This window comes from Laccaria bicolor, genomic scaffold, assembly GCF_000143565.1.
Source record: "Laccaria bicolor S238N-H82 LACBIscaffold_22 genomic scaffold, whole genome shotgun sequence".
NCBI lineage: Eukaryota > Fungi > Basidiomycota > Agaricomycetes > Agaricales > Hydnangiaceae > Laccaria > Laccaria bicolor.
The window spans coordinates 282,830-294,291 of NW_001889893.1; the positions used below are offsets into that span (position 1 = coordinate 282,830).

The window sequence follows — 11,462 nt, forward strand, 5'->3', positions numbered from 1 at the left end:
ACATGTTTTTCAAGATCTTCACACGACTTTTGTAGCTTGAAATTACATCGCGGCAGCTTGCATTCTATCGGAATCCTAGTATTCTAGAGCCAAAAAATTCAAATAAATGCCGTGAAAGATATAAAAAAGTATGTATGCCAAACCTTTTTCCCCTGAGAACGACAGTGGGTGTGCATATGCTATAAAAATGACAGTAAGCCCGAAAATATTCTTAAAACCTATTCTGGATAGCAAAATTGACAAGAAATAAGATAGCAAAATACATGTGACAACCCCCCCCAAGTCAAGGAAACAGCACACCAGGAAGACAACACACACACCTTTCTCAACAAATCCCAGCTTCCCAAAACAACTTGACATGTCTTAGGCTTGCCTCCAAATTTTCCAATATCCCAATCACATTCGAATCCACCTGGCTTGAGTGCATGTTTTGCAACATCTCCAATTGTTTCTGGTGAAAGGATTACACCACGCCCATCAGCCATAGAGAAACACTGAGTTCTGCACAGTTCTTGAACAGCAGACAGGTCACAGGTCTCAAGGTTGGCAATACTACCTGGGAGAGAATGCCCAATGCCCAATGCCCACCCAGCACAGCGTACACCGTACTGCATGGAAGACAAAAGAGTCTTCAGAATTACTAAGTGGAAAAGAGCTAAAATGCCCACTCCAAGGACAAAAGGAAGGAAAGGCTCAAGCTGGAAAGTGGCTTGAGAGAAGGAAGGGGTGAAGGGGGGGGAAACATGTAATTTAAATTCAACAAATTCAACATATGGTCACGTGGTGTGACATGATCCTGATCCAAAAAAAAACTTAAAGGAATTGACAGAAGGATAGTTTGTAGTGTCCTTGACTATGCATAGCAGCCAGCCAACAAGACATGTCATGATGCTATCAGGGTGTGAGGATATATTCAAAGATGTGCTTAGAAAGGTTGTGAGTTGCAAGCAGCAACCATTGATAGTGTGACCGAGTCTGTGAGCTGGAAATCCATGAGTCGAAATTTGAGACTTGGTCTCTTGGCCTCCGCTTCCTCTCCCTGATAAACTCTTTTGGTGGACCTTCTTCTGCTCCTTCTGTTCTTCCTCCATCTCCTTGCTCAACGCACTCTGGATGCGTGCCAAACCAAGCCAGTCCCACCACTCGGGATGGGCAGCTGCACATCACCGGAAGACGGGCTATCGATATCCTGCCGGCGCCGCGTCATCCGCGTCCCCAGCAACGCATCCCAACGCACGAAAAATGGCTGTGAAAAATTCGACTTGATTCCAATTACCTGTTATTTGGATAATCAATTGAGGGAGCTCAACAAAAAAAAAACCGGCTCACCTGATGGTGGATATCATGATAATCCGCATTATTCACCGTAAACATCTGTAACGGGTCCCACGGAAATTGTATCCGTACTGATCATCCACAGTCTTCAAACTCGACACGCTAAACAGGGGCATCGCCTGTCGCGTGCTCAGGCCCATAGCCCATTCCGCAATGACAGCACCAAGGGTGTCTAAGAGAAATCCCTCCAATTGGTAGTTGTATAACGACCCAAAGGCGTAGGGTACGTAAAGGCGGTGGCGCCATGAATGGAATTGCTTAATGTCGGCGTGCATGAAACGGTGGAGAAAGTATTGCCAGATGTCGATTATGAACTTCAGATAAGCTTGACATGAGTAGGGTAAAAGGGTGAAGGAGGGACGGGACGGACATTGCGGCAAAGAACTGAGCAATCGGAATCCCCCACCAACTCGAAACCTCCGAAACCACACACGGCCTCTCCCCGCCCCTCGACGTCTTCTTCATCTTCACCGTCCTCAGAATCCTCGACGCCCCTATTCACTTCATCTTTCATCCTTATCCAAGTCGTCCCCTCCAAGTCCTCCCCTCCACTTTCCTCATCCTCTTGACCAAAATCTTTCCCCCCCGTTACTTCCCTCCAAATCACTGTCCTCCATAGGTGCTCCCAGGTCCGCCCGCCGTCTTATTTCGGATCTGCAATGGGCTACAGAAAACATAAACATGGATATCGGAGTATGAAAAGTAACGGCTACTACCCGACCTCCATTGGATCTTCACGCTCCACATCCATTGGATCTTCACACTCCACATGGCGCTAATGCTCTGGATCAAAATCTACGGTAACACCAACGCCAGCGCAGCTTCGAAATGCCACCGCAATGCGTAGCGTACCAACAGGCGGCGCTTCCTCCAGGTGCGCAATTTGGCGTGCTAAGGATAAACTTGTTGACGGTCAGCCTACTAACGAACAGAAGGAGAGAAAAATTAACCAGCGTACGTCCTGCGGCCATTGATTGTGCAAGAGAATTCCTACGAGTGGTGGAAATAAAACGGGTTGGGTCGCCTCGTTCATCTTCATCCTCTACCAAACAAATCATTTTGAACGTCGTCGTTTTTCTAGCTTGATCACAGACCACAGTTCCTTGCCTCCTTCTGCACCATCTGGTTTCACTACCAAAACTTTTGTGGCGGTATGGATCATAGTGTCACAACTGAAGTTCATACTATGAATGACAGTGGGAATCCCGGCACCGCTACGTGGAGGTGGGATAGGTACGAAACGGTCGAAATTGTACGAAAAACGCGTTTTAAAATAACCCATAGCCAAGTTTCCAGCAAGCAGGCTTCAAAAGCAGAAGCCCAAAATTTACATTGCTCATACTATACCACTGCCGCCTTACTCGCCAAAAAGCTACTAGGATAATGCTACAGAAATTATGTACAAAGGTAAGAAGTTACTCTAGGTGACGGATTTCCGTAAGGTATCAAAACGTTCAAGGGATCACCCAACATGGAACAATATGGGCATCGTCTCCCTTTCAAAAGAATGTGCTATTTCCCCCCATCCCCTGGACCACGAGGACCTTCAACCTTCTCAGGCTTGACCCCACCCTTATCCTCAGTAGTAACCCGCCTTGCGAAAACCTCATAGAGAATACTCTTAGGGGGCATCACGTTCCTAAATTCGTCGGGGTCAAGCATCGGCTGCGGCCTCGCAAGATCCACGCGAGGACCTCGGCGCCCCACGACCGCGAGAAAATCCGTGACCTGAAACGTACGCGCCAAATCCAGAGAAATGCGCCGATTGTCCAAATCTTCAAATTCCAGGCGGGGACTTCGCTGTGAGCTTTCCGCGTCAGGATTATTCTCTGTCTGCTTCGGGAAACGATGTCGTCCAGGTAAAGGGCTGTTTTCGGACACCAAAAAACGCTCAATATCACCGCGAGCTTTCGTCGGGTTCACGAGCGCCGCTCCAATGGTACGATCTTTCGGCAGTGGTGGTGGCGACTTCAAGGAAGGTGGAAACGGCTTAGACGATGGGAGCAAGAGTTCCGACGGCATTCTGACAATACCACCCCAAAGATTTTTGTGCGCATCCTCAAAGTGTTTCGGAAATGATGCAAGACGCCAGGTAACGGATCCACAACCTAAGAACACATTAACCAAAAATTAATTAGCCTTCCGAAATAAATATCAGATCAAAGAATTATTGGCCGGTCTTACCGCGAATGGGACAATCAAGAGCAATGCGTGACAAGTGTGATTCATCAACATGTTTTTCAAGATCTTCGCACGACTTTTGCAGCTTGAAATTACACCGCGGCAACTTGCATTCTATTGGAATCCTTGTATTCTAGAGCCAAAAAATTCAAATAAATGCTGTGAAAGATATAGAAATTATGTATGCCGAACCTTTTTCCCCTGAGAACGACAGTGTGTGTGCATATGCTAGAAAAATACAAAGTAAGCCCAAAAATATTCTTAGAAGTTGTTCCGGATAAAATGGAACGTGGAAAAATGATAAGAAGTAAGATAGCAAATGCATGTGACAACCCCCAAGTAAAGGAAACAGCACACCAGGAAGACAACACACACACCTTTCTCAACAAATCCCAGCTTCCCAAAACAACTTGACATGTTTTAGGCTTGCCTCCAGATTTTCCAATATCCCAGTCACATTCGAATCCACCTGGCTTGAGTGCATGTTTTGCAACATCTCCAATCGTTTCTGGGGAAAGGATTACACCACGCCCATCAGCCATAGAGAATCACTGAGTTCTGCACAGTTCTTGAACAGTGGACAGGTCTCAAGGTCGGCAATGATACTGGGGAGAGCAAGTACAATGCCCACCCAGCACAGTGTACTGCACCAAAGACAAAAGAGTCTCCAGAATCACCAAGCAGAAAAGGGCTGCAATACCACAGCTAGAAGAAAAGGAAGGAAAGGCTCAAGCTGGAAAGTGGCTTGAGAGATGGAAAGAACAAAGGGGAGGAATTGTCAAATGAGGTGCATTAACAAATTTGAGATACAGTCACATGGTGTGACATGATTGTTAGTTGTTTAGGTGTTCACGCATCTAGTCAGTGTCTGTGTTGCAGCTATCAGCCAACAGGATGTGTCAAACGGTGCAAGTATTCTAAGATGTGCATTTCCCAAGAAGGTCTTGTAAGCCCACAAGTCAAAATTTGAGACAAACATGAGCATGCATGAGGATGGTAAAGGGCAAAATCTGTTACCATTCACCAAGTTGCCCCCAGTAGCTTCATACGAGCCTCAGCGGCCCGTGCCCGTCTCTCCCTCTCAACCTTGGCCCTCATCTCAGGCGTAAGACCCATAACAGCATCAGCCGCACCAGCATTCCCTCCAAGCCGATTAGCAACCATAGAGGAAGGCTTTTTTTCTTCCTTAGTCTTGGTCTGAACCACCACAGGCGGCGTCTTTGGCCTCTCCGTCTCCCTCTCCCGGTCCTTGGCCTCCCGCTCCCTAACACGCTCCTTCAACCCCTTCCGGCGGACCTTCTTCTTCTCCTCCTGTTCCTCCTCCATCTCCTTGCTCAGCGCACTCGGGACGCGCGCCGAACCAAGCCAGTCCCACCACTCCGGGTGGGCAGCTGCGCATCGCCGGAAGACGTCCCGGAGGGGTTTGGTACGCGCCAGGTCGTAAGCTGTACGGCGCCCGGTGGCAGAGGCGGTGTTGAGCTTGCGCGGAGAGTCAGAGGTGTCCCCACCGTCGTCCTCCGCCTCTCCGTCAACGTCAACTTGTCCGGACTTTGAAGGCACGGGGATCGTCGGGTCCGCACGAGCCTCTTCAAGCAACCACTGCGTCACGTCCTCGTGTCCCGCCTGCGTCCCCACCTGGAGCAACGTGCCCCAGCGTTCCCCGGTCCATTCGGGCACGGGTGTATCGATGTTTCCTCCCAACGCGGCGTTTTCTCGATCCCAAAACGCTTTGAGCGGTTCCAAGCGTCCTTTATGTATCATTTCTAGAAGACGAGACCATTTTTCCCGGAGAAGCTCTTCTTCCTTGCTTAGCTTGGGTTGTTTTGGCTTTTCGGGGACGATGGGAGCGGAGGGAGCGGGAGGTGGTCGGGTTTTAGGGAGGAGAGAGGCGAGGTGTGCTTCGTCCTGTGCGCGGAGAGCATCTTCTGTCAAATGAGATACTTTGGTTCTTGTGAGTTCCGCGAGACAGCGAGTAAGTTCTGCTTGTGTCTGTTCGCTGTATCAAAAAAATGTGGGTGAAGAAAGAAAGAAAAGAAACGTACAGGACGACGTGTAGGGAACGGGAAAGTACGTAAACGTGGATCACCTTTCTTTATGACGGCATCCTCGTAATTGAGGAAGATCTTGCGGTTTGAGGTGCTAGCGCGGATCCAGATCCTCTCGCAGCCCTCGATATCTTCAGCCCATTCATTTAGTAGATTTCTGATGTCCTAATATCGTTTCGTCGGACATACGAGGATGATGGAAAGAAAAAGAGCACACCTCGCGTAAAGCTTGTTCTCCGTATCGTCGCAATTGAGCACCAGCGCTCTTTGCATTGCCTTTTGCGTTATCATTCGTCGATTGAGAACCACCCTGCTTTCTCCGTGCTAAATTCAATCTCGTGAGCCATCAACCCCCCACACAGACTAATGAAACTCACTGGTATACCGATGGAACGTCTTATGCCTCAAAACCTCCGTTTCCGGCTTCGGTTTCTTCAATTTCTTCTTCCTCCCCTTCCCCGTCGTATCTCCTTCACCGTGAGCCCCCTCCTCCTCTACATCATCCTTGGGCTGGCTAACCTGCACCAACGCACCCGCAAAATGCCCTCCAGCAACCATGAACATCGCCCATGTCCTTCCCTCCAACTGGGGAGCTTGCATCTCTCTCAGCTCGTCTAAGTACGATTCAGGTTTTGTGCGGAGGGGGAATAGAGCGCGATATATGCCCAGTTGGGTAGAGGGTGGGGAATGAAACCAAGTCACTGCCGTTTGCGGTGTATTCTGCGATATGGAGTCGGGAGAATCAGGCCGTGCATTGAGTCGTTTCGTTTTGTTCACTAGCGCGTCGACGGCATCGGAGTCGTTGCCGTCATCTTCATCTGTAGAGGACTCTGAGCCAGATATGGAATCTTCCAGCGCTATACATCCAAAATTGAGACCAGTAGAAAAAATGGAGTGAAACAACGAGACACACCATCAATGAGCTCCCCAAAAATCGCCTCGGTAACTGGCTGTCCACCGTTCAAGCGGACCTTGACGTTATACCTATGCCAATCGGAACGGAAATGTGTTCGCTGTTCATCAAGATCACGAAAGGTGATCCCAAGGCAAATGCTGCAGGCCCTCAAGCCGCTTGTGGACGCGGGAGGGAGGACAGGCTCAGGTGTGGGTGCTCGCGAGGGTGGTCGATTTAGCAGGGTTCTAGGGGTGAGTGTGTGTAGAAGTTCTGGTGGAAGTGAGTAGACGTGAAAACTCTGCATTTCCTACTATGTGAACGCGTTGTGGGTGGGTGATTTCTGTGAACACTTGTTGGGTCGGATTATAAGGAAGCGAAATGACTGCAAGTTATCCGAAAAAACGTATTACTGACTCGTCAATCTAAGCGCCCGGAGATTGCCGGACCGTAACTTTGATCTACCTCCACGTTCACTTGTCTTCACCTCAACCATGGTCTCTGCAGCATTCGCCAGCAGGCCTGTGAAAAAGCTTTGTCTCTTCGATGTCGACGGAACACTCAGCCTCGCGCGTCAGGTAAATCTCCATCCTCCTTCCAAAACTTCACAGGACTTCCCTTGTTTTTTGAACTGGTAGGAAGCCTTGCCAGAGATGCTCGCAACCCTCCAGGCCCTGCGCCAAAAGCTCGTCATAGGTTTCGTCGGCGGCTCCGATCTCACAAAGATCTCAGAACAACTCGGGAGCAACGGTACGCTCTCTCTCTTGTATTCGACGGGTTTACTTCCCACTTATGTTGACGGAAAGCGATCCACGACTTTGACTACGCATTTTCCGAAAATGGGTTAACGGCGTTCAAGCTCGGCGAACCGCTCCCTTCGCAGTCGTTCATCGACTTTATAGGTGAAGAAAGGTATAAATCCTTGGTCAAGTTTATACTTCATTATATCGCGGATTTGGATATACCCATTAAGCGGTACTGCTCACTCATTCACTCTACCTCGAATTCCTGCTAATGGTGAACAGAGGAACGTTCATCGAATTCCGTAAAGGCATGGCAAACGTCAGTCCAATCGGCCGAAACGCCACGTCAGTATCATGTACCATCCACACGCTCTTCTCCTTTCTCAAATCCACATCATAGGATCCAAGAACGTATCGACTTTGAGAAATACGATTTGGTTCGTGTTTCTTGTCCTTTTTTCCCTTCCTCTTCCCTTACGCCAACAATCACAGAAACACGGAATCAGAGCAACACTCGTTCAAGCGCTCAAGGACAACTTCCCAGACTACGGTCTAACATATTCCATCGGCGGGCAGATATCATTCGACGTATTCCCGCATGGGTGGGATAAGACGTTCGCGCTTGGACGCGTCGCGGATGAGGAATTCGAGGAGATCCATTTCTTTGGTGATAAAACGTACAAGGCAAGCTTGGGTTTCCTTCTTGTTTTGTTTAATTCTCACATGGGCTTAGGGTGGAAATGACTATGAGATCTTTACTGATCCACGGACCATTGGACATGCTGTTAAGCACCCTGAGGATACCATCCGCATCGTAAAGGAGTTGTTCCTCAGCAACTAAGGATAGGAAGGATATGCAAGGACAGTAGGAAGCATCCACGACATTTTTACATACATAGATGCAAAGGACTATCAATGTATTAGAGGTCAACGTTAACTGTACAATTTTTTTCCGGGACACTACTAAGTAGTTGTATGAGATGAGATCCAAAAGACATTATATGACGACCAAGTACTGATCAAAAGAAAAATTACAAGTGAACACTATGATGAACAACCAAGCCAAGAGAAATAAACAAGAACTCAGACTACTCAGCCTTGCCAGCCTTTCTCTTCCGACGTTCGATATCCTGCCGCGTCATCCGCGTCCCCAACAACGCATCCCAATGCACGAAAAATGGCTGTGAAAAATTCGACTTGATCCCAATTACCTATTATTCAAACAATCAATCTAGAGAGCCCAACGAGAAAAAAGCAACTCACCTGATGGTGGATATCATGATAATCCGCATTATTCCCCGTACACATCTGTAACGGGTCCCAAGGAAAGTTGTATCCACAATGATCATCCACAGTCTTCAAACTCGACACGGTAAACAGGACCATCGCCTGTCGCGTGCTCAGGCCCATAGCCCATTCCGCGATGACAGCACCAAGTGTGTCTAGGAGGAACCCCTCCAGTGGGTGGTTATACAACGACCCAAAAGCATAGGGTACGTAAAGGCGGTGGTGCCATGAATGGAATTGTTTGTATAGGAATTTGTTGACGTGCATGAGGCGGTGGAGGAAGTATTGCCAGGTGTCGATTATGAACCTGAAATGAGCGTGAAGTGAGTAGGGTATGTAAAAGAATGAAGGAGGGACGGGACGTACATCGCGCCAAAGAACTGAGCAATCGGTATCCCCCACCAGTACACGAAACTCGCCACCTCCAAAACCACACACGGCCTCTCCCCGCCCCCCAACACTTCCACAAATGGGTGTAACACTCCCGCAATTTCACGGATCTTCAACGCGTGATTCACCGCACCAGGAACCTCATCGGCCAACCAAAACAAGCCCATAATAGTTTGTATAACCTGTTGAAAAATGACGGCCCACACGACCTGAGAACGGGTTACGAGGTTCCGCGACTTTACTTCTTCCGAGGGGTGTATTCTGTATTTTTCGAGGCATTTCCAGTCGCTTGTGTCGAGGTAGTGGAAGAGGAGGGAGAGGGACCAGTATGCGAGGATGGGTGAGGCGAGGGTTAGGAGGCGGTCTGGGATTGGCTGGATGAGGGATTGACGGGAGGTGTAGTATATTGGGTAGGTGAAGTGATCTTTGGTGAGACAGGCTGTTTGGTTGGATAGGAGCATGGGTGGGGAGAGAGTGAGGAGGTGAGGAGAGGAGGAGAACGGCGGGTGGAACGTCGAGGACGACGAGGAGACAAAAAGAGTCGATGAATGTATTATGACGAAGGCACAGGAAAGAAATTACATCTGCTTTCTCACGGGGTACATAAACAGTAAATTATCATGAACGGAATCGCAAGTAGGCCATTAGAAGCGCAGAACAACCGGTCACTATAACCATTGTAAGAAAACGAAAGGAATGTATCGGATTGACGCACCAATTGTAACAAGGTATTGCAACGTCGTAGCCTAAAAGTACCCATTCAATTCAATCACTCTCCGATGTATTGTGAACATACCTTTGACGCCTGTATCGTAGTCCTCAACCCAGCAATCTCCTGCTCTATCCTCGTATCCACCTCCTTAATCTTCAACTCCTGCCCACTACTCTCCTCCCTCATCCGCCCCTTCTCCAAATTCAAATCCAACCTCACCCCACCCTGCGTCCGCATAATCTCCTCCCGAAGCCGTTGCTTCAACTTCTCAATATCCGCGACGAGCCGGTCGTTCTCCGCTTTGATCATCGCGAGGTCGTTCTTCTCCATTAACTGCAGCTCGGACTTGATTTGTGCAAAGTCGACTTGTTGGGTATAGTGATGCTGCGTTCGTTTCCTCAAATTAGTAGTGAATAGAGTACATGTTGTGCGGGCGCACCTTTTCCTGTTCGGCCTTTGTGACCATGTTACTCGTCATATTCCGTATACTCTCGTCGATAACCTCAGCCATTGCCGACATGATGCCCTCGGCCTGTGCCCGATTCAGCCCTTCGCGTTCCAGACGCTGGACAAAGTGGTGTGTATCGAAATGGAAGTCTTTGAGGCATGATGATCGAGAGAAGTGGCGGGGGCGGAGAAGGCGGGATGTGGAGGAGGAGGAAATTAAGGGGACATTGAGCAAACGGAGGGACATGCTTTGAGGGGAACTCGGAGAGAGGGCCCGGCACGTGCATGGGGAGCGGAGGGTTATGGATGCGAAACCAAACATCGAGCGCCGACAACTTTTGAAGATCGAACAGACACCTTCACAAAATGCAAAGTGACGACGTGATTTGGTCAGTTATCAATCACCAGTTTTGTTCCTACAAAGTCAAGTATGTTTCTTTTACTCTTTCACCCGTCTACCTCGCTGATCTTTGGCTGGCTGGTGCAGGACAACGACCCAGAATTTTTGTCGAAACGAATATAACGTTACAGGCCTCTGCAATCGCCAATCATGTCCACTAGCCAACTCACGCTATGCAACTGTCCGAGAAAAAGAAGGTTCTCAACTTTACCGGAACGTGTATCAAGTTTCCTCGGCTGACCACTGGTCTTTTACAGGAATTCTATACCTCTATGTTAAAACTATCGAGCGGGCCCATTCGCCAGCTAATATGTGGGAACGCATCAAGCTTTCGAATAACTACACCAAAGCCTTGGAACAGGTTGGTTTCTTACTAGTTCAATTCGCACCGCTTTGCGTTGACTTTGACGAGATTGACAGCGAACTCATCCATTGGCCTAATTTCACCATTCATAAATGCAAGCAGAGGATAACGAAGATAACGCAGTATCTCATTAAAATGAGGCGTTTAAAACTGCGGCAACAGTTCGTCGTTACCTCTTTACCAGCCCTTACCTTTTGAATAATTTTTTTTACCAGACCGAAGCTTATTGGCGTGAAGAAAAAACTAGACCGCAGAGAAGCCGTACGCGAGCGAAAGGCTCTCTCCGCCGCACATCTGGAACGGTCGATCGAGAAAGAACTAATAGAACGACTTAAATCAAAAGCGTACGGCGACGCACCATTAAACGTGAACGAGTCCGTGTGGCAAGCTGTTCTGGACCGGGAACGGAATGGGGGAGAGGCGAATGTGGAGTTGGATGATGGGGAGTTGGGTATGTTGGATGACGAGACGGACGAGGAGGATGAGGGTGAGTTGGAGGAGGAGATGGAGGATGAGTGGGGTGATAGAGAGTTTGTTAGTGATGTTAGTGGGGATGAGGAGGATGATGGGTTGAGTGATCTTGAGGAGGCTGCGGTGAGTTGCTCGCATGGCGTTTTTGGCTTAAAACTCATTTCTTTTCTTGCAGGAGGGTTCGGAGGAGGAAGA

The 11,462-nt window shown here is 48.7% G+C and overlaps 5 protein-coding genes across 5 annotated transcripts; 1 reads left to right on the plus strand and 4 right to left on the minus strand.

Moving 5' to 3' along the window:
- Nucleotides 1-903: 903 nt before the first annotated feature.
- LACBIDRAFT_302799 (uncharacterized protein) lies at nucleotides 904-1,970 on the minus strand. The gene is made up of 3 exons (XM_001883731.1): nucleotides 1,706-1,970; nucleotides 1,330-1,649; nucleotides 904-1,276 (listed from the first exon to the last, which is right to left on the minus strand). Exons 1-2 carry the CDS (start codon nucleotides 1,847-1,849, stop codon nucleotides 1,362-1,364), a joined length of 432 nt encoding a protein of 143 aa, XP_001883766.1. The 5' UTR covers nucleotides 1,850-1,970; the 3' UTR covers nucleotides 904-1,276; nucleotides 1,330-1,361.
- Nucleotides 1,971-2,847: 877 nt separating this feature from the next.
- Nucleotides 2,848-3,741, minus strand: LACBIDRAFT_302800 (uncharacterized protein; the record flags this gene model as incomplete). The annotated part of the gene is made up of 3 exons (XM_001883732.1): nucleotides 2,848-3,443; nucleotides 3,520-3,649; nucleotides 3,709-3,741. The coding sequence occupies 3 exons, from the start codon at nucleotides 3,739-3,741 to the stop codon at nucleotides 2,848-2,850; spliced, it is 759 nt and encodes a 252-aa protein (XP_001883767.1).
- A 795-nt stretch (nucleotides 3,742-4,536) lies between these two features.
- On the minus strand, nucleotides 4,537-6,760 carry LACBIDRAFT_302801 (uncharacterized protein; the record flags this gene model as incomplete). The annotated part of the gene is made up of 5 exons (XM_001883733.1): nucleotides 4,537-5,505; nucleotides 5,559-5,726; nucleotides 5,779-5,885; nucleotides 5,939-6,418; nucleotides 6,475-6,760. The coding sequence occupies 5 exons, from the start codon at nucleotides 6,758-6,760 to the stop codon at nucleotides 4,537-4,539; spliced, it is 2,010 nt and encodes a 669-aa protein (XP_001883768.1).
- Nucleotides 6,761-6,929: 169 nt separating this feature from the next.
- ALG4 (phosphomannomutase) lies at nucleotides 6,930-9,246 on the plus strand. Its single transcript, XM_001883610.1, has 7 exons — nucleotides 6,930-7,031; nucleotides 7,092-7,203; nucleotides 7,260-7,428; nucleotides 7,479-7,541; nucleotides 7,597-7,633; nucleotides 7,689-7,880; nucleotides 7,930-8,148. Exons 1-7 carry the CDS (start codon nucleotides 6,948-6,950, stop codon nucleotides 8,035-8,037), a joined length of 765 nt encoding a protein of 254 aa, XP_001883645.1. The 5' UTR covers nucleotides 6,930-6,947; the 3' UTR covers nucleotides 8,038-8,148.
- Nucleotides 9,247-9,491: 245 nt separating this feature from the next.
- On the minus strand, nucleotides 9,492-10,308 carry LACBIDRAFT_191078 (uncharacterized protein; the record flags this gene model as incomplete). The annotated part of the gene is made up of 4 exons (XM_001883734.1): nucleotides 10,025-10,308; nucleotides 9,670-9,969; nucleotides 9,589-9,619; nucleotides 9,492-9,541 (listed from the first exon to the last, which is right to left on the minus strand). Exons 1-4 carry the CDS (start codon nucleotides 10,277-10,279, stop codon nucleotides 9,492-9,494), a joined length of 636 nt encoding a protein of 211 aa, XP_001883769.1. The 5' UTR covers nucleotides 10,280-10,308.
- Between the last annotated feature and the right edge of the window lie 1,154 nt (nucleotides 10,309-11,462).